General features: G+C 37.7%; 2 protein-coding genes across 3 annotated transcripts in view; one reads left to right on the forward strand and one right to left on the reverse strand.

The window, feature by feature from the left end:
• Positions 1-696: 696 nt before the first annotated feature.
• KLHL20 (kelch like family member 20) overlaps positions 697-24,675 on the reverse strand; it is a 55,803-nt gene continuing 31,824 nt past the window's right edge. Inside the window, exons 6-12 of the mRNA XM_027612531.2 lie at positions 22,657-22,772; positions 15,058-15,241; positions 12,777-12,920; positions 8,956-9,089; positions 7,793-8,001; positions 4,717-4,823; positions 697-2,236 (exon numbers count right to left, since the gene is read on the reverse strand). Coding sequence (XP_027468332.1) covers positions 2,152-2,236; positions 4,717-4,823; positions 7,793-8,001; positions 8,956-9,089; positions 12,777-12,920; positions 15,058-15,241; positions 22,657-22,772 — 979 coding nt within the window. The 3' untranslated portion in view covers positions 697-2,151. The remainder of the gene's footprint in view (positions 2,237-4,716; positions 4,824-7,792; positions 8,002-8,955; positions 9,090-12,776; positions 12,921-15,057; positions 15,242-22,656; positions 22,773-24,675) is intronic.
• LOC113932950 (L-lactate dehydrogenase B chain-like) lies at positions 4,873-7,719 on the forward strand. 2 transcript variants are annotated; one of them, XM_027612533.2, is made up of 2 exons: positions 4,873-5,060; positions 5,196-7,719. In XM_027612533.2, exons 1-2 carry the CDS (start codon positions 4,965-4,967, stop codon positions 6,069-6,071), a joined length of 972 nt encoding a protein of 323 aa, XP_027468334.2. In that variant the 5' UTR covers positions 4,873-4,964; the 3' UTR covers positions 6,072-7,719. The 2 variants fall into 2 exon arrangements, with proteins under 2 accessions (XP_027468334.2, XP_027468333.2); XM_027612532.2 differs by having other exon boundaries at positions 4,873-7,718.

Consider the following 24,675-nt stretch of genomic DNA (forward strand, 5'->3'; position numbering starts at 1 on the left):
AATTCACAGCACTCACCATAGCACATACCCTCCCCAATGTCTATCACCCAGCCACCCCATCCCTCCCACCCCCCACCACTCCAGCAACCCTCAGTTTATTTCTCTCCTTTTCTTAAAATACATGCAATAGTAGAATCTTGGGAAATAAGTGAGCTTTGTCTTGAAGACTGACTTAATGATGCAGTACTCTAAGGATCTCATAAAGTGTTTATTTTTTTAATGTTACATACCAGATTTACTTATAGTCTGTTAGTATACTGAATTCTAGGCCATGTTTCAAGTGTGGGTGGAGTGGCAGTGTGGCACAGAAAGAGAAATGGAGTGGGAGTTCAGGGAACTGATTTTTAATGTTGGTCCTATCATTGACTATATTTACTCTTAGGAAGGACATCTTTGGTTTTCAGTCTTAGAGCAGAGAAATAGATGGGTTTGGATCTGGGGATTGTTAAGAGTCCTTCTAGCTCAGAATTGTATGGTTCTAAGTGCTAGACCAGAAAATAAGTTTAGAGGTTAGGTAATATAATCCTATTATATAAGGTATATAATAAAAGTTCATGATTCTAGCTGGCAATCCCTTTATTCCTTCAGGTTGAAAGTACTTACAATTTTACATAAAGGAAATATAAATGATATAGAAACTAAATAGCAAAGACACAAGCACTAAAAAAAATTTAGCCAAAATTTTTTTTTTACGGTAAGTACTACCTTTATTTAAAAAAGTTATACATGCTAGAAAAAAGCATAAATGATACATGTAAACAATTGTTCACCAAATACTTGTTTTTTTTTTCCTTGTAAAGGTGCAAATGATCTTTAAATGTAAACACAAAAGTTGCCAAACATTTTTGTATTGGGGGAGGGAGAAGGAGAAGGTTATTCCTTTTGGTTGTGGTTAAAGTCTTATTCAAAGATTTTCCTGCAAAATACATTGAAAAAAATTGGTCTATGAACACAATGACAAAACTTAGACCACTGGAATTTGTATCATTTTTTCCTTAAAAATTTTAACTTTTCACCAGAAAGTGCAATTTGAGAGTAGTAACAGAGAATGAGGATAATGATATATAGTTTGTATAAAAGAACCAAGATTTTATTAATAAAATGCCTCAATTTTACACTCATTAGTGTGTATTATTACATGACCTGAAGAATTCATTCCCTTGGAGGCTGTGATTACAGGTAAGCCTGAGCTTCAGCAGGCCTGAGCGTCAAGTGAAAATTGCATAACAGTATTCACTGCTGGGGAGAGGGCATTTCTCCCTGCTGGTCCTTAGTAGCAATAAGGAAACAAGAAGGAAAGTTGTTTCAGTCAGTAATATTTTTGGGCAAAAACTTCTGCAGAGTAGCACATGATTCTATTGGAGGATTCTCAAGACAGCATATAAGAACTGTATACTGTTTTTATAGAGGCACTGAGCAGAGCTCTAGAGCTAGCAGAAATCCTATGAAAATATTATGAAAAAAGACTAAATATAGTGGAAAACAAGTTCATATGGAAGGAAACAATTTGCAAACTTGCACTGATGAAAACTTTAGTGTCTGATTCCTGGTTTTATCTACTTAATATTCCTTTTGAATTGTACTATTTAAAATGAGTGTTTCCTTTTTTTGTTTTGTTTTTTAGATTTTCAAGTCTTCTGGTGCTTAGTGCAAGCATGATGGCTAAATAATACACTTTGCATACCTTTGTCACTGGTAGTCCTTGTGGAGTCATGTGGATGCAGTGCCTAGAAATAACTAGATCATGTATAGCCCTTCTCCCTTTATTAGTATTTTCAAACTTAATATCTTAAAAATAAACTTTCACTGCTTAGAATTTTTACCTTTTTTATTTTTTTCTTTTCCTTTTTTTTTTCCTTTTTTAGTGGGAGGAAGGCTAAATCCAAAGCAAAACAAAACGACGACAAAAAAAACCCAACAAAAAACCCATGATAAATTAAAACCAAAAATAAATATTCTGCACAGAATTGAAAATTTTTGTGCAAAGGTGGCATCTTGCAGTTGAAGTACTTTCATTGTATTTGTATTTCCATATGTTGAGGCACCGGCAAAGAATAAAATTTGTTCTAATGTTTTCTTGAGCTATACAAAGCTCCAAAGTCAAAGCTCTCCAGAATACAGAGGAGCATGTACATGACTGTCTCTAGATGTTCACCATATATGGGATTCACAATGTGTCATTTTAATAACTCCTACACCACCCCCTAGCCGACGGTAATTCATCCCGCCATATAACCTGCAAAGAAAGAAACAAAATCAGATTTCCAAGTGGAAAAAGCACTGTTTCTTCTACAACTTAGATGTTAATAAAACATGTTTTCTATCATAACCAATATTTTTAGATTCCTACTTCTCTTCCAAAGATTAGGACCTGGAACTGAGCACTGGCAAGCAGCAGAATTATTTCAGACACTGGGTGAAAAGGTCTCATTTCTAGGATACTGTTTTAAGAATAAGAGACTGTGGTATCCACATTTTGTATCACAACTTTATAACTTTACACCTAAACTGACGTCTAACAATTACACAGAATCATATTCTACATTTTTGTCTAGTTTTGACCATGGCTATCTTATTTTCCTACTCACATTTCCCTCTGCCTAAACATTGATAACTTATTTTTATCTTTTTGTCTTACATGTATTCTTACAAGCCTCCTTCTTTATGGAACAAACCTGGATATGAGTAAATAAAGTAAGCATTTAGTTTTTGACCTGAGAACAAGATCATCTTCAAAGTTAAAGATTTACATGGAAAAGAATATTAGATCCTCTGTCAGCTGTAAGGTAAAACTGGCTTTAAGTTTGGGATATGTAACTACAGAAATTTAGATCATAATCTCTCAACCGATGATCCTTAAGAATTTCATAAATATTACTCGGTCACATATTACTAATTCTATTTAGTGACAGTTACTGAGAAATAATAGGTCCTTATGTAGGATTATAGAGATTAAGTAGCAGAAGTAAATCTGGAGATTTTCCCAAATTGTCACTAAACATAGAAAGCTGAATATGCAAGAAAATATGCCACAAGTGGGAGGCTCCTCTTCAGGAAAACCTCCCATTATCTATCTTTCCCTTACCTCTATTAGGTTTTGCTAAAATGTTACCTTTGCAGTGAGGCCTTCCTAGGCCACATTTTCAAAAGAAACTCCTCCCTGGACACCCCTACCCCTCTTGGCTCTTCACCATAGTGCTTCTACCCCCTGACATGGTACTGTTAGTCTCCTTACTAGAATGTCAGCTCCAGGACAGCAGGGAATTTTGTTTTCACTGTTGTATCCCTGATGTCTAGAATACTCAGTACATCTTTACTTAATGAACAAGGCTGTGAAAATGTGATGTAGTAGAAGCCAAAAATGTACAATGTCTGACTTTTAGTCTGACTTTAGTATTGTGACCAAGTCATACAGAGCCATGAGAGAAAGGCAGAATCCAAAGAATGTCATTTAAACATCTGTGAAAGTGTGGCTTTCCCAGACATGAAGACTGAATTTTTTTTAAAGATTTTATTAATTATTTAAGAGAGCAAGCATGATGGGGGGAGGAAGGGCCAAGGGAGAAGCAAACTCCCAGCTGAGAGCAGAGCCCGACGAGGCACTCAATCCCAGGACCCCGAGATCATGACCTGAGCCAAGCCACCCAGGTGCCTCTGTTTATTTTTAAAGATTTTATTTATTTATTTGACAGAGAGAGACACAGCGAGAGAGGGAACACAAGCAGGGGGAGTGGAAGGGGGAGAAGCAGGCTTCCTGCTGAGCAGGGCTCGATCCCAGGACGCTGAGGTCATGACCTGAGCTGAAGGCAGACGTTTAATTAACAGAGCCCACCCAGGCGTCCTAGTTTTTTAATATTTAAAATAAATGCATGAGTCACATGATTTATGTGAATTTATAAGAACTACTTAAGTCCTTAGAAAATATTTGTTAAGATTGTTAAGACAAAGATTTAAAAACAAAGTAAAATTAACCTATAAATATAATTTAACATAGTTAAACCTCTTAAATAAGTGGTAGATTCCTTCCTAAAAGTGACTGTTAAAATATAATAGTTTTTGTTTGTTTGTTTTTTAAGTAGGCTCCATGCCCAGCATGGAGCCCGATGCGGGGCTTGAACTCACCACCCTAAGATCAAGACCTGAGCTGAGATGAAGAGTAGGACGCTTAAGCAACTGAGCCACCCAGGCACCCTTAGACTTTAAAATAGAATAATAATATATTTAAATAGATTTTAAAAGCTTAAGGAAAACAGCTTTAAAATGAAATAAACTATTATTTTTTAAAAAAGTAACTGAAGTTTGTTTTTTCCTGGGCACAAAGCTGTGCATAGGAACACCAAAAAATTGTGACAGATTAGAAGCAAGAGATCTAAGTTCTAATTCTATCACTAACTTGCTTCATTTTTTTTCTCAGTGCCTCACTTACCTCAGCTGAACATGATGGGGCTAGAGAGGAGATTTTTTTTTTCCGTGTTTGCCATCTCTATTATAAAACTGAACAGTTACCAAAGAGAAGATGTTGTCAGAGGTCAGCCACTTTAGAGCAGTGAAGTCACAAGAAGCCATCAAATATGGGTAACTTGGAGCTCTCTTATGAGTACTGCAAGAGCACTTCTCAATGTACTGACCATCCCCATTTTGATGGTCACAGGCGACCTTATGCCCATGATTTTCAAGTCAGCAGTGAGGTGATCTGCAATGTAGCTTAAAGGTTACCTCCATGTATTGGCATCAGGATCAAAAACTTCAATGGTCTTCAAGTACGTTGTGCCATCAAAGCCTCCTACAGCCATGAGCTGTCCGTTCACTACTGCCAGGCCAACCTATAGGACCAAAACACAGTGGCTGAAGAAGCCAGAGAATCACTGGGAAAATTTTGACTAGTATCTAGATAAATCTTTTTAATAAAAGATAATTCTGTATGACCTTACATTCTGGTTTACTTGAACAAAGAGAAAAAAGTAATGACAAAAATCTGTTATACTGAGATCCTGCGCCCGAGGAGACACACGCAGCTAACATTGTCTTCTTCGCGCGACTCTCCCCGCGGGTTCTCTCTGGGCACAATGGCAACTCTTAAGGAAAAACTGATTGCACCAGTTGCAGAAGAAGAGGCAACCATCCCAAACAATCAGATCACTGTAGTGGGTGTTGGACAAGTTGGTATGGCGTGTGCCATCAGCATTCTGGGAAAGTCTCTGGCTGATGAACTTGCCCTTGTGGATGTTTTAGAAGATAAACTCAAAGGAGAAATGATGGATCTGCAACATGGGAGCTTATTTCTTCAAACACCTAAAACTGTGGCGGATAAAGATTACTCTGTGACTGCCAATTCTAAGATTGTGGTGGTGACTGCAGGAGTCAGCCAGCAGGAAGGAGAGAGCTGGCTCAATCTGGTGCAGAGGAATGTTAATGTCTTCAAATTCATTATTCCGCAGATAGTCAAGTACAGTCCTGATTGTATCATAATTGTGGTTTCCAACCCAGTGGATATTCTCACATATGTTACCTGGAAACTAAGTGGACTACCCAAGCACCGTGTAATTGGAAGTGGGTGTAATCTGGATTCTGCTAGATTTCGCTATCTCATGGCTGAAAAACTTAGCATTCATCCCAGCAGCTGCCATGGATGGATTTTGGGAGAACATGGCGATTCAAGTGTGGCTGTGTGGAGTGGAGTGAATGTGGCAGGCGTTTCTCTTCAGGAACTGAATCCAGAAATGGGAACAGACAACGACAGTGAAAATTGGAAGGAAGTGCATAAGATGGTTGTGGAAAGTGCCTACGAAGTCATCAAGCTACAAGGATATACCAACTGGGCTATTGGATTAAGTGTGGCTGATCTCATTGAATTCACGTTGAAAAATCTATCCAGGATTCATCCAGTGTCAACAATGATGAAGGGGATGTATGGCATTGAGAACAAAGTCTTCCTGAGCCTTCCATGTATCCTGAACGCTCGGGGCTTAACCAGTGTGATCAACCAGAAGCTGAAGGCTGATGAGGTTGCCCAGCTCAAGAAAAGTGCAGATACCTTGTGGGACATCCAGAAAGACCTAAAAGATCTGTGACTTCTGGCTTCTAGGCTGTAGAAATTTAAAACTATGATGTGATTAACTGTGAGCCTTTAGTTTTTCATCCATATACATGGATCACAGTTTGCTTTTATCTTCCTAAATAGGTGAATCTGGGCTCACAAAATCAAAGCCCATGCTTGGTTTAATGCTTGCAATATGAGCCCTTGAACAAATAAAATTAACTATTGCAGTGTGAAAAAAAAATCTGTTATACTGGGGGAACAATAAAATTATATATTTGATTAGAATATTTTATAGTCAAAAACATAAATTTCTTAAATTTTTGGAAAATCATCACTGGGACTGGGTAAGAACTTCCAAACTGCTCTCACTTCTTTTGGTATTTGCCTATTCTAACCCACTATCTAAACAGACCACTAAAATACAGCTCTGACCATGCTGTCACTCCTCTAAAAACTTTCTAAGCCTCCCTACCGTCTAAGGGTAAGTTTAAAGTCCTTACTGTGTCATTCGGGCCCTCCAGAAATCTGTACTAGCCCACGTTTTAGCCTGACCTCCTCATGTACCTGATGCTGCAAGAATACTGATTTAACTACTAGTTCCAGAAAAGACCATGTTTTTCATGCCTCTGTACTTTGCACACGTTGTTCCCTGGCTGGTGTTTTCTTTCCCTCTTCTAGAAAATCTTATTTTTCTTTCAAGGCCTAGCTTACATGCGACTTTCTCTGGTGAGTCTCTTCACTGTCCCCAAACACATTAAGCATATTCTTCCATGTTCTCTTAAAATGCACATGCTGTGGCTATAAGATTTTTTTTTTTTTTTTATGGTTAGCTGTAAACACTTCCATTTTCTTCACTAACTTGGGAGCTCCTCCTGGAGTTATACTCACGTTTGCTTTCCTAGCACAGAGTAAGCACTTAATAAATATTTGCTAAATAATCAGAATGTAGCAGTGAAAACAGTAGGAAAGTGACCTAGAAGTTGTTAATCACCAGTAATAAAGAGCCACAGATGTGGGAATGTCTTGACTTGCTGATGCCTATCAATGATATTCCCCGATTTGTGCAAACTAGAATTCACTCCCTTTTCTCCTCAGGTAGAGTCTTAGCTCCTGCTGCGTTCTCCCACCTGTTGTCCTACCTCAATGCACTCCTGACACAATCAGTGGTTTATGGGTTACATTCACTCTGAACCAAACATCCTAGGATGGATGAATGCTAAACTCCACCCTGGAAGTCTCTCGTAGTCACACGTCATCCCTGGTCTAGAACATGACATAGGTCAGCCTGACCAGGTCTAGACTACAGATGGGACAGACTCCAACAACCAGTTTGTGGAGACTGGTAGTGGGGCCAGATGTGTTTCTGCCTAAACATTTGTACTGGTGTGCCAACTACTTAGAATATTACCTAGGAACATTCGTTAGGAATATTTAGCTCTAATCGAGAGGGATGAATATGGGTGAAGTTACATAAGGTAGTGGATAAGATAATGTCTTTCAGGAAAACAATCGAAAGATAAATCACAAAAAATAATTCTATTATTAAGACTATGACTGACTATAAGATATTTAACTATTTGAGATAACAGCAATTGCAAGGAATTAATTTTTTTTTCCAGTACAAAAGCAGCAGGGGTTGTTTTGCTGAAATAGCGCACCTCCTTACTGTGCCGGTATTTTACAGATCAGAGCTCTCCTGCACAGCCCTGTCCTGGTGCTTTTCCCTAAAGTTTTCAGTAGCTGGGCACTTACTCCACTACGGCGGGATGTCATAGCCACCACCGGAGACCACTGGTTAGTTCTGGGGTTGTATCTCTCCGCGCTGCTAAGCTCTGTAGTGTCATCTCTCCCTCCTACGGCATAGATCATGTCCTGATACACTGCACAGCCGAGGTGTTTCCTCCGGGTCCCCATAGGAGCTATGGTGTGCCATCTGTTTTCCTGAGGGTTGTAGCGCTCCACTGCAGGGGAAAAAACCAGTAAGTGACCATTTAACCATTTCCTCTCACCTCTAGTTTTCCGCATAGCCGCTAAAACTTTGTGATAACACGTATTTTCAATACACAATCTGATTTTTGCTCTGAGAAAGACTTGTATACCTTTGGACAAAACCACTATAATCTCCTTGGGGACTACTGGTTTCATTTGTGTACGGTATGGTGGAAAAGGCACGTGTTGGAGTCAAGGTACCTTAGTTCTAGTTCTGACTATATGACTCATGGCCTCACCTTATCTTTAAATGAGGGGATTAGACTATAGGATCTGGAGGCACCATTCCATACTAGTAACTGATTGTCATAATCAGACAACTTCTGTACTCTTGTATGCCCTTTGCCTGTATTCCTACTGCATTCTAAGCTGAAGACAAGATATGCAACTACGAATCTGATGTGAGTGCCACACTGACAATATCCTTAGGCAAAAATACCCATTGTCTCTCAACAGAAAGGACTAACACATAAACCAGCTTATAGCTATAACTTTTTATTTATTCTTAGATTACAATATAGGTTTTGTTTTGTCTTTTTTTTGGTTTTGGTTTTTTAAGGAGAGATGGTTGGGAGTGAGGCAGAGAAATAATCATATTAGGAAAATAGTTCTTTTATTCATTATAAATTCCTAGAAGCTTATAAAGAGGAGGGAGAAAAGTATTTTGGGAATATGCTAGAAGAATATGGCTGCAGAAGGAGCTGAGGAAGAGTTGGGAGTTGTATTCTAAGGGAAAAATAATTTTCAATTATTTAGATTATAAATAATTATCATTTACATAATTATATAAATTATTTTAAATTTATAATTTATATTTATAATTTAAAATTACAGGATAACATGACTTTTTATACTTTTCTGTAGGGGGACTCTCTTGAGGAATGTGCTGCTTTGGGGGAACCGGACTGACCTCGGAAGGGACTAACCTGTGTTGAGTGGAGATGTCCCATCAGAGCCACCCACAGCGTATAAGAACCCTCCTAACACTGCCACGGCCACACCTAGTCTTCTGGTGCTCATGGAAGCCACTCGAGTCCATTTGTTTTCCTTTGGATCATACCTGCAGTAAGGGAGAAACCAAAGACTGCATGGCTGTTTTTATGATGTGAGGCCTTTTTCATAAGGTTATGAAATCATGCTAAAGACATGCTGGATAGATACACTTGCTCTGGTCAAAATGCACAGTGAGAATCTAACATATTTTACTTAGTTACTAGGAAAAAAAGTCTTAGAATTTGTGCCTGTGTCAGTTATTAAGCTGTTTATTTTTATTTTTTTTTACAGATTTTATTTATTTATTTGACAGAGAGAGACACAGTGAGAGAGGGAACACAAGCAGGGGGAGTGGGAGAGGGAGAAGCAGGCTTCCCGCGGAGCAGGGAGCCTGATGTGGGGCTCTATCCCAGGGACTCTGGGATCATGACCTGAGCTGAAGGCAGACGCTTGGTGACTGAGCCACCCAGGTGCCCCATTAAGCTGTTTTCTATACTCTCACTTGTGATGCTGGGGCTGGAACTCTGAAAACATTTCTCCTTTGCCAAGCTGGCTCTCTGTCAGATTCTGCCAAGAGGAAGGACTAGCTGCTGGAAGTCTAGGGGAGGAGAAGGGACAGACTCCTTTCTGTTTGCTTGCCAATCCTGTTAGTGTTGTCTCAGCAATGGCCCTTTCACTCTGACGAAACCTGCTAATTTCAGTTTCTAGCCTTTTCCTGGCACTTCCAAAACTAGCCTTGTTGTGCTTCTTGGAGGTCTTAGTCATGGCTCCGTGAGGCACCTCCTCAGAGCTCCTGAAGTAAGAGTACCAGTGTTCCAATTATCTACAGCTGTATAAATCACCCCAAAACTCAGTGACTTAAGATAATTTTACTAACTTTCCTGTTTCCATGGGTCAGGAATTTGGGAAGGGCCTCACATGGAAGTTCTGGCTCAGTGTCTCATGTGGTTGCTATCAAACTGTGGCTGGGGCTGGAAGAGCAGAGTGCTAAAGCAGCAGGCGGCTGGCTGGGCATCTCTCCAAGTAGCCTCAGGGTCTCTCCATGTATACCTCGCAGCATGGCAACCTCAGACAGCTCAAGGCTTCAAAGGGGCCCCAAGAGATCCAAGTAAAACATGCATCTTCTATGACCTAGCCTCTAATGTCACACACATAGTGCCATTTTGGCCATTCTTATAAGGCAGCCAGAGTCAAGGGGAGAAAACGTAAATCCCACCTTTCAATAAGAAGAGTGTCAAAGGCAAATGATACAGAGCATGTGAAATGACAGGTACTGTTATCACCTTTGGAAAATACAATCTTCCAAAATCAGACGGGAAGAGAAGCCTTCCTGGAGGTGTGTCACAGCTGTTCAGGGCAGCCACTCCTTCAGTGCTGATGGTTCTAGCTCTGTGGCATCTCTCCTCTAGGCTTCTAGGCTCCCATAGCTCTAATCTCTCTCCTTCGCGTTCCCAGATCGGGGTTCCTACAGTTACTTCAGTGTCCTCTTTTCATTTTTTTCAGCCCTTCAATATCTGCTAGCCAATTTTTGAATATTAAATTCTCACTACTAAAATAACTGGTATGGCTTCTGTTTTCTTTACTGAGTCCTGATTGATAAATTACAAGTGTTCAGAAATATGACAAAAATCACTTGGAATAGTGCTGGCATTTTATTGCGTGGGTGGGAAATTCTGTTAGTCTATTCAGTACTGTTTGTAAACTCTATCAATATTGCAGAAAATATAAAATAAATGATACTAAAAACACGACAGCCCCCACAACAAAGAATTATCTAGCCCAAAATGGCAATAGTACTGAGGTTCAGCAACTCTCTTCTAAGTCCTTCAGATCTTATTATAGGTCCCTTGCACTTACTCTATTTTGGGATAGAGCAAAGCCCTTCTTAGTTTCAGCTGTTGGTCATAAATTTTCCCTTCATTCTTTCTAGTAAATATATATTGTCTATTTTGGGGTTCTTCTGTTCTTAGATCTGTCATACTTCTGATTGCTTCTCTGTATTTTCTCCTGCATAGACACTCATATCCTGCAGGTCTTGTGGCTTTTGGTATTTTGCCTTTGCCCATTGATGTTTTGGTGTTTATGGGAATACCCTCTTCCTTAGTTATATTTTAAATGTTGTCCATAGGTTTTTTTTTTTTAAGTTATGGTAAAATTTACCACCAATTTACATTAAATTTACCACTGTAACCCTTTTTAAGTGTAGAGTTCAGGAGTGTCAGGTACATTCACACTGTTATCCAACCAAGTTCCATAATTTATCCATAGGTTTTTAGTTTTGCTATCTATTACTCTGTTTTTATGTGGGAATTTGGAGAGATTAAAGAATTATGCTGTTGTTGCTATCTTCCCAGAATCCTTTTGCATAGTTTTGAAAGTAGAGAAATAAGTTTCTTAGCAGAAAAATAAAAAGAAATAGCTTTCAAGAGTTACCTGCAACTTTCTCTATATAAGACAGTTAAACTCTTCAACTTAGACATGGTAACCCAACTAGTAAATGCTATTTGAAAAATTCTGAAGTCATGAAACATTTCTTTTTAAGAAGTGAGGATGAAATACGGCATGTTCTTGCTATTAATCATTAACACATGAGACTCCAAAATCTAATCTCTAGGACAGAATGACAAATGAACTGATGGAGCAAGAAATTAAGAATAGAATCTATTTCACTAAAATTAACTGATTTGTAAAAGTATAAACTTCCACAACCAACCCAGATTTCCCTAAGTACACTTCAAGAATTAATGAGAATCCATATACAAAATACTTTGGGGTATTTATAAGATGGGCTAGACAAAGTATTATTACTTCAATCATTTTTTTTTGGAGGAAATCTGGGCACTCATGCATTAAGTACTGGGGAAAAAATCAGAACAGATTTCAGAAGTGCTATGCTTAATTTCATATATGGAATATAATTTAGAATATCCCAACTCTTCAGTTAGGCTCTATTGGTATAACAAATAGTTTGAAAAATCAGGTTATATTTTTCATCTTCCTAGACCCTTAAGATCATCTGAAAACTTTTCCCCTAAAGCCCATGGGATATCCACTGAATGGTGCCGTCCCTGGCATCCTAACCTGTTTCCTTTAAAGAGCCCTTTATATTCTTTTCTTTTCTTTATTTATTAGTTTCAGAGGTAGAATTTAGTGATTCATCAGTTGCATATAACACCCAGTGCTCATTACATCAAGTGGCCTCCTTAACGCCCAACACCCAGTTACCTCATCTGCCTACCCACCTTCCCTCTAGCAACCCTCAGTTTGTTTCCTATAGTTAAGAGTCTCTTATGGTTTGTCTCCCTCTCTGATTTCATCTTGTTTTATTTTTCCCTCCTTTCCCCTATGATCCTGTTTTGTTTCTTAAATTCCACTTATGAGTGAAATCATATTGAAATGAAATAATTGTCTTTCTCTGATTGACTTATTTCACTTGGCATAATACCCTCTAGTTCCATTCACGTCATTGCAAATGGTAAGATTTCATTTTTTGATGGCTGAGTAATATTCCATCACATACATACACACACACACACACACACACACACACACACACACACACACACACACCATATCTTCTTTATCTATTCATTTGCCGATGGACATCTGAGCTCCTTCCATATTTTGGCTATTGTGAACATTGCTGCTATAAACACTGGGGTAGAGGTGCCCCTTCAGATCACTATGTTTGCATCCTTTGGGTAAATACCCTTTATATTCTTTTAAAAAATTGAAAATGACTTAAAAAAATCACCTCTCAACAATGTTGAGGCAAGACACGCCATCCTGGCCACCCACAGCATAGAGAAAGCCTCCGAGCACTGCCACACCAACACTTGTCCTGCAGGTGCTTGTAGGAGCCACATCACTGCTCCACTGGTTTGTTTTGGGGTCATACCTGCAGAGAACATAGTAAGAGCAGAGTTTGTATTACACAAAGAAAGCCTGGCTATATTTACATATTCTATACTCTTTCCTCTAAATATGGGCTGATTAATAACTAAAACATATGAAAAGCTAATTTAGGTTTTATTTTTTAAACTTAATTTTTACTTATATAAGTCACATATGAATATAGTTTCTTTAAAACTTTTTTCAGAATGTTATAGATAAAGCTAAATTTTCCTTTGAGTTCCACCAGTTTCTGGTGTCTTCCCATTGTGACCTGGTATATGTCCTTCAAGACTTTTCAGTAAAATACTTTTAAATAGGTATATTTATATGCAAGTATGTTTTCTTGACATAAATAATACCACACAGCAGGCGTAGCTTTTTTACTCAACATACTTCTGAGATCTATCCATGCTAATAATGTTCTAGATTTTTCCAGCATTTCATTATTGTGTGTTCCATTACATATTCCTGTTGATGTATCCTTACATTGTGTCTGACAATTTGCTATTAAAAACAGTGATTACCCTTGTATATTTCTCTTTGTGCAAATAGATGATGACAGAGTAGAGTCATTTTCAATTTAAAAAATATACTGTCAAAAAAAACTATCAAATTGCTCTTTCTGTAATTTTATCAATTTTATTTGTTTTCAATTTCATTAGTTCTTTATTTTTTCTATTTAATTTTTTTTTCTATTTCCTTGGGTTTTGTTGCTCTTTTTATAACTTCATGATTTAAAAGCATGATTTATTTTCTCATCTTTCTTATTTTCAAATGAATGCATATTAAGTTAAAATGCATTATAAATTTGCCTCTGAATACTACCTTAGTTGCATTCCACACATTTTGATATATTTGGGCTTAATTGTTATTAAGTTGTAAATATTTAATCATTTCCATTCTTATTTCTTTTTCTCAATTTATTTTTTATTTTTATATTTTCAATTTTTTTTTCTAAGATTTTATTTATCTGAGAGAGAATGAGAGGAATCATGGCGGGGGAGGGTCGGAGGGAGAAGCAGATTCCCTGCTCAGCCAGGAGCCCATGCGGGACTTGATCCCTTGAGCCAAAGGCAGTCGCTTCACCAACTGAGCCACCCAGGCGCTCATATTTTCAGTTTTTTTTAAAGTGGGCTCTCTGCCCATTGTGAGGCTTGAACTCACAACCCTGAAATCAAGAGTTGCATGCTCTACCAACTGAGCCTCCCAGGTACCTCTAACTCAATTTATTTTCAGGTGTGCTTTTTTTTTTTTTTTAACTTCTATGGAGTTGATCCCTCTGTTTTATTTTTCAGCTATACAAACTTTACCTCTAGATCTTTTCTATTTTTTATTTTTATTTTTTAAAGATTTTATTTATTTATTTGACAGAGAGAGACACAGCGAGAGAGGGAACCCAAGCAGGGGGAGTGGGAGAGGGAGAAGCAGGCTTCCCGCTGAGCAGGGAACCCAATGCGGGGCTTGATCCCAGGACCCTGGGATCATGACCTGAGCCGAAGGCAGACGCTTAACGATTGAGCCACTCAGGTACCCCTACCTCTAGATCTTTTAATGCTGCAGGATGTCACAGACATTTTTAGGAAATACCAAGAATCACTGTAAATCACAGTTTAATGAAAATGGGAATATGAAAGCAAGAAAACAGAACGATTATCATAGCATTCCAATGTGCCAGGCACTATGACAGATATGGGAAAAGACATTTTAACAATGATAGCCAATCAGATATGTACAAGTATGTTCAAAATACTTATGAAAAGGCAGAGGAATGAATAACTAATTGTGTGGTGTCAGAGAAGGCTTTATGTAGGAAATAACATTTGAGTCTTGGAGAGATAATCCAGGGAAGAAAGAACAGCATGCATATGAGTAGGCAAAGAGGAATAAAAGAATTTAGTGCGTCCAAGGAACTACAGGCAATTTGGTGGATCTGGAGTAGCATTGGGAACGGTGGTGTGGCCGGGGGAGACAGACTGCAAAAATAGGTCAGGTGGAGGTTACATCATGAAGAACTTGTACGTCATGCTAAAGGGTCAAGGCTGCCAACTAGTGCCACAAATATAACACTAAAGTAGCAAATCACATTTGTTTCCTAGTTAACATCTCAAATGCAAAAAAAAATTCAAATTGACCTTACTTACCTTTCAACACTATTGAGATAAGAGGATCCATCATGGCCTCCTACTGCATATAGCAGATCATCAAGAACACTGACCCCAACTCCACATCGCCTTTTGCTCATTGAAGCTACCATTCGCCATTCATTGGTCTGTGGATCATATCGTTCAACACTAGAAATGGCATCTCCACTGCACCAGCCACCGACTGTGGAAGTAACAGAAGTGGTCAGGAGAATACCTGTCCTAATGCACAGAATGTATCACTCATTGCAAAACTTTAAATTGTGACCTAATGCTTGGACTTACCAAGTATGTCTAGAAGCAGGTCAAAATATAAGTTATGACTTTTACTTATTCTACTGGGGTTGCTATAATTTTTAATTTTCTAAATAAGTTAGTATTAGGTCCATTTTATAGAGGAGGGCAAGGACATTAATTTAAATGAGATTGAGAAATAATGTAGCATTTAATGGATAGAACACTGAATTTAGGTAGAACTGCATTTGACTGTTACCTCTACTAAGCAATATGATCTTGGGAATATCTTGTAAACTACCTTATTTGTAAAATAAAGAATAAAAATTTAAAAGTGAAATAATATACACATGAAATTGCTTTCTAAAGAATAAAACACTACATAAATGTAATTTGTTTTTGAAAACCAAAAGAACTAAAACCTGACAAAAAAAATAACAAGCATTGGTGATGTGGAAAAAAGGGAATCCTCATACACTGGCAATGTATTCCTCATACTAGTGGAAACGCAAACTGGTGCAGCCACTCTGGAAAACAGTACGGAGGTTCCTCAAAAAATTAAAAATAGAACTACCATACAATCCAGCAATCCCACTTCTGGATATTTATCCAAAGAAAATGAAAACACCAATTCAAAGAGATATATGAACCCCTATGTTCAATGTGGCATTATTTACAACAGCCAAGATATGAAAGCAACCTAAGTGTCTACTGATAAATGAATGGATATGTACCACATATACACAACTGAATATTACCATCCATAAAAAAGAAGGAAATCTTGCCATTTGCGACAACATGGTTGGATCTAGAGGGATCCAACTAAGTGAAATAAGTCAGATACAGAAAGACAAATAGAACACAATTACACTTATGTGGAAGCCAAAAAGCAAAACAAACACAAAAACAAAACAGAAACAAACTCATAGATATAGGAAACAAACGTTGGTTACCAGAGTGGAGGTTTATGGGGTGGCTGAAATAGGTAAAGGGGATTAAGAGGTATAAACTTCCAATATAAAATAAATTAGTTATGGGGATGTAATGTGTAGCATAGGGAACACAGTCAATAATACTGTAATAACTTTGTGTGGTGACACATGGTAAAACAAGGATCATTTCGTAATGCATAAAAAATATCAAATCACTATGATGTATACCTGAAACTAACAAGATATTATATGTTAATTATACTTAAAAAAACCTATAAATCAGAAGCCTAGGTTTGTTTTTGTTCTAGTAGGGGAAGGGATTTTGACTCATCTATTCATGGTCTCTTAATAGTCCTCTTGTGACCAAAAATAATATAAAAATTCTTATGATATATACTACAAAATACTTTCTGCTTAATCTTAAGCCTGTACTGAATTCTATATGGTCCAACATGACATATAAGGTCAGAAAACTTTTTTAAAAACTACAGTTTTCATAACCAGAATGACAGAAGTCAAAATGAGTTCCACAGAGCTTCTTGGAGTACTACCTGAGTATGACCTGAAAAAAAGTGTGGTTATAGCAGATACATTTAATTTGTTATTTTTTCAAATCATCTCTATTCCAATCCAAAATAAGAGCTACATTCTGGAGCTTAAAAAGTTAAGTAAGGACACTTTAATCTCAAAACATCTGAAAAATAATGGTTTCTATAATGTTTTCTAATCTTATTCTAGATGGATGTGAAAACTCACTTCTTTATTTCAAATCTCAATGTGCTGTATACATTTTATTTTTCATGGTTTCATTTAAATCAGAATATTCAAATAATACCAAATCACAGTAGGGTGGGGAATGGGCTAGATGGGTGATGGGTATTAAGGAGGGCACTTGTGATGAGCACTGGGTGTTGTATGTAAATGATGAATCACTGAATTCTACTCTAGAAACCAATATTGCACCTTCATGTTAACTAATTAAAATAAAAACATACTAAATCATAGTAAGTTTGTATATATTAATTTTAATTTTAATTCTGTTCTAGGATATATGCCAGGAGTTTCAATGTCAGAGAAAACCTCTTAAAATCCAAAATAAAATTTGGCTGCAAATGTGAGGGTTATAAGCATTTAAGACAAATCAAATAGCCTAACCACCAAACCTTGGGCACAATTTTACAATGGGAGCCATTAAAACCAACTTTTTTTGGATTATCTGGCTCCAAATCAAATTATTATCACTTCATAAATTGTATCCTCTGATACTAACAAAAAAAAAATAGGTCTTTAGGAAAGAAAATTTAAATATTTCCTGTGACCTGGGGAACAAGAAAAGGAAAGCATCAATTCCACTGTCTCATGGCAAGTTTACCTGCATTATGATTTCTGAGGCAACAAGTGATGATATAGCTGGGACTGAACTAGTTAAGTTATTATAAGCTAAGTATAGCTGTATTTAGCAAAATAAAGTGTATGCATGTCCTTGCCATGAGAACTCTCAATTTGAGTTAAGAAATGTACCTAAGGAAAAATATTGCTGAAAAACAAACAAAGAAACATGGTGAGATGTTGACTCTAAAAAAAATTACTTCAAAGACAGATTTGGTCAAAAAGTATTACCTTAAAGAGGGCAACTTTTAGAAAGTATATGGAATAAGGATCACTGAACTGTGAAAACTTAAAAAAACCCTAAACAAAACAGAAACACAGGGCTCCTGGGTGGCTCAGTTGGTTAAGCAACTGCCTTCGGCTCAGGTCATGATCCTGGAGTCCTGGGATCGATTCCTGCATCGGGTTCCCTGCTCAGCAGGGAGTCTGCTTCTCCCTCTGACCCCCCCCCATGCTCTCGCTCTCTCTCATTCTCTCTCTCAAACAAATAAATAAAATCTTTATAAAAAAAAACAGAAACACAAAATGATAAGCAACAAGAAGTCTAATGGAAAACAAGAGGACAGGCCAGAAGATATCAGGAGATATAAAACGCTCCTGAGTAAAAAATTACTAAGATTATAGATTTGATCTTAGGTTTCCAGGGTTTCCACAGAGTGATGAAGAAAGGAAGGCTCAATTTTCCAAAGTTAAGTGAGAATTGGTAATTTGGCATTCTAAAGATAATGAAAACAAAATTGCAATAAAAACCAAAAGAAATTGAAGATTAAGCTTTACTAAAGTAGAGACAGATAGGTCAAGATCTAAAATAATGTCAGTGAACAGTATCACTCAAGAATGATATTCAGATCTGGAAAACATAAAAAGACAGAGAAAGCTGGGAAAACCAAAGCAGTTGTAAAGACCTAATGGCTTTTCTCTACAAATGAAAATGTAAAGCTTCATAGTGTAAAAAAAGATGGTAGATAATTTAACTTTTCTTCTTTATATTTTTGTTTTTTTTTAAGATTTTTATTTATTTATTGAGAGAGAGAATGATAGAGAGAGAGCATGAGAGGGAGGAGGGTCAGAGGGAGAAGCAGACTCCCTGCTGAGCAGGGAGCCCGATGCGGAACTCCATCCCAGGACTCCAGGATCATGACCTGAGCCGAAGGCAGTCACTTAACCAACTGAGCCACCCAGGTGCCCCTTATATTTTTTTGTTAATCAAAATTTCTTATTTGAGAGAGCATGCGCACGAGTGTGTGTGTGCATGGGCATGCATGGGGGAGGGGCAGAGGGAAAGGGGTAGAGAGAACCCCAAGCAGGTTCTGCCCCCCAGTGAAGCCCCACACCAAGTTTGATCTCATGACCTGGAGATCACGACCTAAGCCGAAATCAAGAGCTAGGCGCCCAACTGCTTGAGCCACCCAAGTACCCTGTTAATCAAAATTTTTATACCGCATATATATTATCAGAAAAATAAAGGTGTTATTCATTTTAAAAGATTTTATCCATTCATTTGAGAGAGAGAGAGAGAGAGTGCACTAGTAGGGGGAGGGGCAGAAGGAGAGGGAGAGGGACAGCAGAGTGTGGAGCCTGATGTGGGGCCCAATCCCAGGACCCCGAGATCATGACCTGAGCTGAAGTCAGATGCTTAACCAACTAAGCCAACCAGGTGCCCCAAAGGTATTATTTAAAAATAGGTTATCTTTCATAATGAAAGTGACATTAGTAATCCGTTAATGCTAGTAGCATGTGCTTTCCAATTTTCTTTTTCCATCATTCATGGTGGGTTGATGCTCATTTCTCACTAGTATTCCTCAGGATCAATAGCAAGTAATTAATCTTTATTGAGTGCCTATTCTGATAAGATGGCTATACAATCTAGAAACTACAAAGATAAATTAGAAATGGTCCTTGCCTTCAAGTAGTTAACAGTATTGTCAAGGAATCAGATACTCAATCAGCAATGTGAAATTATGTGATTACTAGCAGGAATTTGAGATCATAAAACTGATCCAATTTAGCTGGCTTCTAAAGAAGACAAAGTATGGTTTCATTAATACCACGATCTTTTTTTTTTAAGATTTTATTTTTAAGTAATCCCTACACTCAACATGGGGCTTAAAACTGCAACCCTGAGACCAAGAGTCACATTATTCCACCAACTGAGCCATCCAGGTGCCTCAAAAGGTGTTCTTTTTTTCCTCTATACCCAATGTGGGGCTTGAACTCATGACCCTGAGATAAAGAGTCACATGCTTTACTGACTGAGCGAGCTAGGCACCCAATACCATGATTTAATCAAAGAGGCAAATGAGATTTTCATGAAGATAGTTACACACTGAAAACATGCAACCTGACAATTTATAATCAGGTCACATTGGAAAAATATGGTAAAAATCAGCAGGATAAAGACGGCGGCTCTTGAATAACTCAAGCGAAGCCAAGTTTAAATTCCTATTTAAGGAGCTACATTAGTGTCTCTCAGCATTCCCAAAGGTATGCCTTGTCTCGTTCCACTGGATTGGTATCCCCACTGAAACCAGAGAAGACCCTGGACATGAAATATACTTGCCATACACCTATTTGGCTTAGCCTCTAGCTTTTGATCATAGGGAAATTCTCTTCAGTTTCATTTGTCTGAGTTCCTGTTACCTTCCCCTCTATTAATCTAGTTCTTAATCATCGCCAGAATGTTCTGAGGCTGATGAAACAGTACTGTACTGTCATCCCTAGTCAGGAATTAAAACTAACAGTCAGCCAAATAAAACAGTTAATAGATCTTCATAATAATGGACATAACTCCACAAAGATGGCCCTACTACTACATTCCTAAAACCAACACATCATGAAGCCACAGGTACCAAATAATTAGATCTTGCAGGCTTCTAATTTTAAAAACAGACAATTGACTTTCAAAATTGAAAAGAGAGGGGGTGCCTGACTGGTTCAGTTGAGTAGAGCATGTGACTCTTGATCTCAGGTTTGTGAGTTCAAGCCTGATGCTGGGCGTGGAGACTACTTAAAAAATTTTTTTAAATAAAATATCAAAATTGGGAAAGAAACTCTAAGAGGTATGTGGGGGCAAGGATATAGACGTAGGTGTGAGCGTGCAAGTGTCTGTGTAAACCCACACAAACAGGTGAATATGTAACTGTGCATGCACACATAGGAATGAAAGCCATAGGAATAAATAAGAGTGATAATACAAATGATAAATCTATTAATAACAATGGAGACATGTGGACACTGGGAGTATGGGAGAATTCAGTGCATAGTGAATTAATAATTAAGTTTGAAATTTAAAACATGAATGAAGAAATTCCTTCAAAAGAGAAAAAAAAAAGCCTGATGAAGATTAAGGAGAAAAAGAAAACTTGGCATCAATTTTTTTCTGGAATAAATACTACTCTCTCTCTAAGTCAATCAATCAATCAATCAATTTTAAAAAAAAGGGGGTTGGCACCTGGGTGGCCAGGTGCCCCACCTTGTGATTTCAGCTGAGGTCATGATCTCATGGGTTATGGGATCAAGCCCCATGTCAGGCTCCAGGCACAGCGGGGAGTCTGCTTGGGATTCTCTCTTCCTCTCTGTCTGTCCCTTCCCCTGCTCTCAAATGTGCTCTCTCTATCCCTCTCAAATAAATAAAGAAATACTACAATATCCTCTACATGAAGAAATTTAGATGAAAAAATTTAAAAAGAGAGAATTCAAAACAGAAATTATCAAATTTTTCTTCTTTTTAAAAAAGATTATTTATTTGAGAGAAAGAGCAGGGGGAAGGGGAGAGGTGGAGAGGGGGGAGAATCTCAAGCAGACTCCGTAATGAGTGTAGGCCTGACCCAGGGCTCGATCTCAAGACCCTGAGATCATGACCTGAGCTGAAACCAAGAGTCGGACGCTCAACCAGCTGAGCCACCAAGGTGCCTCTTCTTCTAAAAATATAGGGGAAAATATATTTCCACATGTCAAGAGAAAATTAAACTGGAAAGAAAAAGATAGACAGTGGTTAGGCTGACAGAAAAGGATACTATGCCCCAGAGATTGCACGAAATTCCCTGATGAGAAGGAATGGAACACTTCACATATTAAAATGGGACAAAAGAATCCAAGCATGCCTACATCTAAGAAACCATGGAATTAGTGAAAGTTGGGAGCTTAAATACAAATTCTACGGTAAGTCCTCGCTAGCTACATGAATCAGAATTAGAAAAAAAATTCAAAGAACTTGCTACAGACTGAATTTTGAATGCCCCATCAAAATCTGTATGTTGAAATCTAGTCCCCAGTGTGATGGTATTAGGAGGTGGGGCCTTTGCGAGGTGCTTAGGTCATGAGGGCAGAGCTTTCATGAATGGGATTAGTGCTCTTATAAAGGAGACCTCAGAAAGTTCCCTTGTCCCTACCACCGAGTAAGAACACAGCAAAAAGATGAGAAGACGACCCTCCATGAAGAAGCAGGTGGGCCCTCACAAGACACAGAATCTGCTGGTGACTTACCTTGGACTTCCCAGCCTCCAGAACTGAGAAATAAATTTATGTTTATAACCACCCAGTCTCTGGTTTTCTATTAGAGTAGTCCAAATGGACTAAGACAGAACTAGTAAGAAGTAGTTTGACTAAACAGTGAGAAAGTTGTTCAGGTGAGCAAGGTAGCTGAGTTTACAGGGAAGGAAGGGAAACATCTGAGGCTAAAAACTGTCAGAGATTTAGGAGTAGAGAATAAGAGCAAAATGATATAGCAGGTTGTCTTGGGCTCAATCTAGCTCAGTAGAGCTAGGAAAGCAGGTAACTGTTTAATGTAACGTTTTTGACAGAATTAATGCGTATGACTCATTTTAACAAAACATCCATTGCATGACATTTTTAGACTTATATAAAAATAGAGCACTCCCGGAGAATACCAGTGTTGGATCACGAGTTAACAATCAAGCTACAAGCTAACTTATTATGTGTTTCTTAGGACAGTGGATATCACAGTTGTCCAAAGGACAGCTCAAATGACAGTTTAACGTGTGGAAAAATACTCAGTTTAGTCACAGTATATTAAGACCCAAACCTGCAAAGAGTACTTCTCCACATCGAATAGGTTTCCGTGGTCTTGTCCTTGGTCCTTGCATTAGTGGTCGTTCTTGAGGCAATAGGAGATAGTTTTTAGCTTCATCTACCAAGTCCCTGTGGAGAAAATTTTGCCTTTATTCCAAATGTCTAAATAACATTGTTAGTCAAATCCCAGTATGGTTTAGGAATATGTACATCAGCAAAGGGGAACAAGCATAAACCAAATCAAATCATGAATACCAGCCAATATTTAAAAAGTCACAAACTTGACAGAAATGATGCCAGTCACACTATGAGTTGTAAATTGATTGGTATTTCCATCATGACTTCCTATCTTAGTATAAACTTTAGCTTAAAACTTAATATGCTTGGGGCCAACAATAACTTATGGGAAACTAAAACTTACAACTCAATTACCAGCCTGCATGGTTATTGCTTTCTAATGAATTTTACTAGATTCTGCAGGATACTGGCAAAGCAGTACATCAGCCCTGGCATTAGATATTTGTTAGATTAATTAAACAATAAAACTATGTCAAAAATTGGATTGCTAAAAAGAAACACTATACTGTCATTTAATATTAAGTGGTTATCTGGTACCATATGAAATGGTTTACTCTCAAGTCTACTGAGGATGAACAAATTTTTTTTTCTATTAAGGTACTTTCTGAGAAGATCCTAGTAATTATACTTGTTGAATACAATATCCTAATACAAATCTATTCATGTATGTACTCCTCTCACTTGAGTCCTCTGAGTTATTCAGTGCCTGATCAGTGCAAATTCAACCTGTTACTCTGTTCTTTCTCAACTTTGGAAGTGTTTCCTAAAATACATTTTCATTTCTCTAGCTTTTTATGTTACAAAGAGTAATTTATTCCTGCAGAGCCAGTCCTAAGCATGACCCAGTAATGCACTTCCAATATATGGGTTTGATAAGACCCCTTCTGAGTTTATTTCTCCTAAAAAACCCCAAAAAACCAACAGCCCCTCCACCCCCCAAATCCCAAGCTGATGACCAAGAGCTTTTTCAAGCTTCCTCAGCCTTAAAAACAAAGACTGTGATCTCCTAATAGCCGGTTTTTAATTAAGTGTTCAGGGGTTCCTAGAAAGAGTACTATAGAGCTAATACTTAGCAAGCCAACCCAAAATTAATAGTAACAACAAGAACACTTACAGCTATGTGTCAGTCCCTGTTTTAAGGGCTTAATATGTATTAACTTGCCAATCCCCACCACAGCCCTATGGAATAGGTACTATTATTATCCCTACTTTACAGATGAAGAAACCATAGCAGAAAGAGGTTAAAGTAACTTGCCTAAGGTCCCACAGCTGGTAAATGTCATGAGGTCAGGATATCAGGAAGGGGCTTCTTTTAAAAGTGACTTTGGAAGTACTTTACTTTGTGCATCAGAATCAGTACAATCTGATTTATGTTTTATGGGGGGGGCACCTTTGCATTGTTTCTTCAGATTTCAAATCCATAATTCATATGGTTTTCCTTCTGCTATTGTCAATATTTGAGGGAATTAATTGCCATTTGTCTGTTTTTTTAAATTTAAGAGACAAATACCTAAAACCCCCCTGACATATCTTGTTTAAAGGGACAGGCTTCAGATTATAGAAGAAATGCAAATGAATCTACATGTTCTACCTCTGTTACAGAGATTCCTAATACTAGAACAAGTTTCTTTAGTCACTAAGGGAGACCCAAAGGTCTGTATAGTCTAAGAAGTTCTGAGTATTCACTTGCTCTTTCATTTTTATATATAGAACATGTTACGGGGGAGAAAATGGTTAAAAACACCATATGGTTTGGTTGGAATCTAAATCTTAAAATCTATCAAACTGGGAAAAGTAATTTTTAAATTGTGTCTATATTACAGAGATAGCCCAATAAAATATGTATTTTGTTTGTATTACAAAAGCATTTAGAATTTCTTTCAATCAAAATACATTATGAAACTACTCCACCAAACTCTAGTGGAAACCCTTCCACAGCTGCCTGAGGAGTAGT

This window comes from Zalophus californianus, chromosome 10 (genome assembly GCF_009762305.2).
Source record: "Zalophus californianus isolate mZalCal1 chromosome 10, mZalCal1.pri.v2, whole genome shotgun sequence".
Taxonomy (NCBI): domain Eukaryota; kingdom Metazoa; phylum Chordata; class Mammalia; order Carnivora; family Otariidae; genus Zalophus; species Zalophus californianus.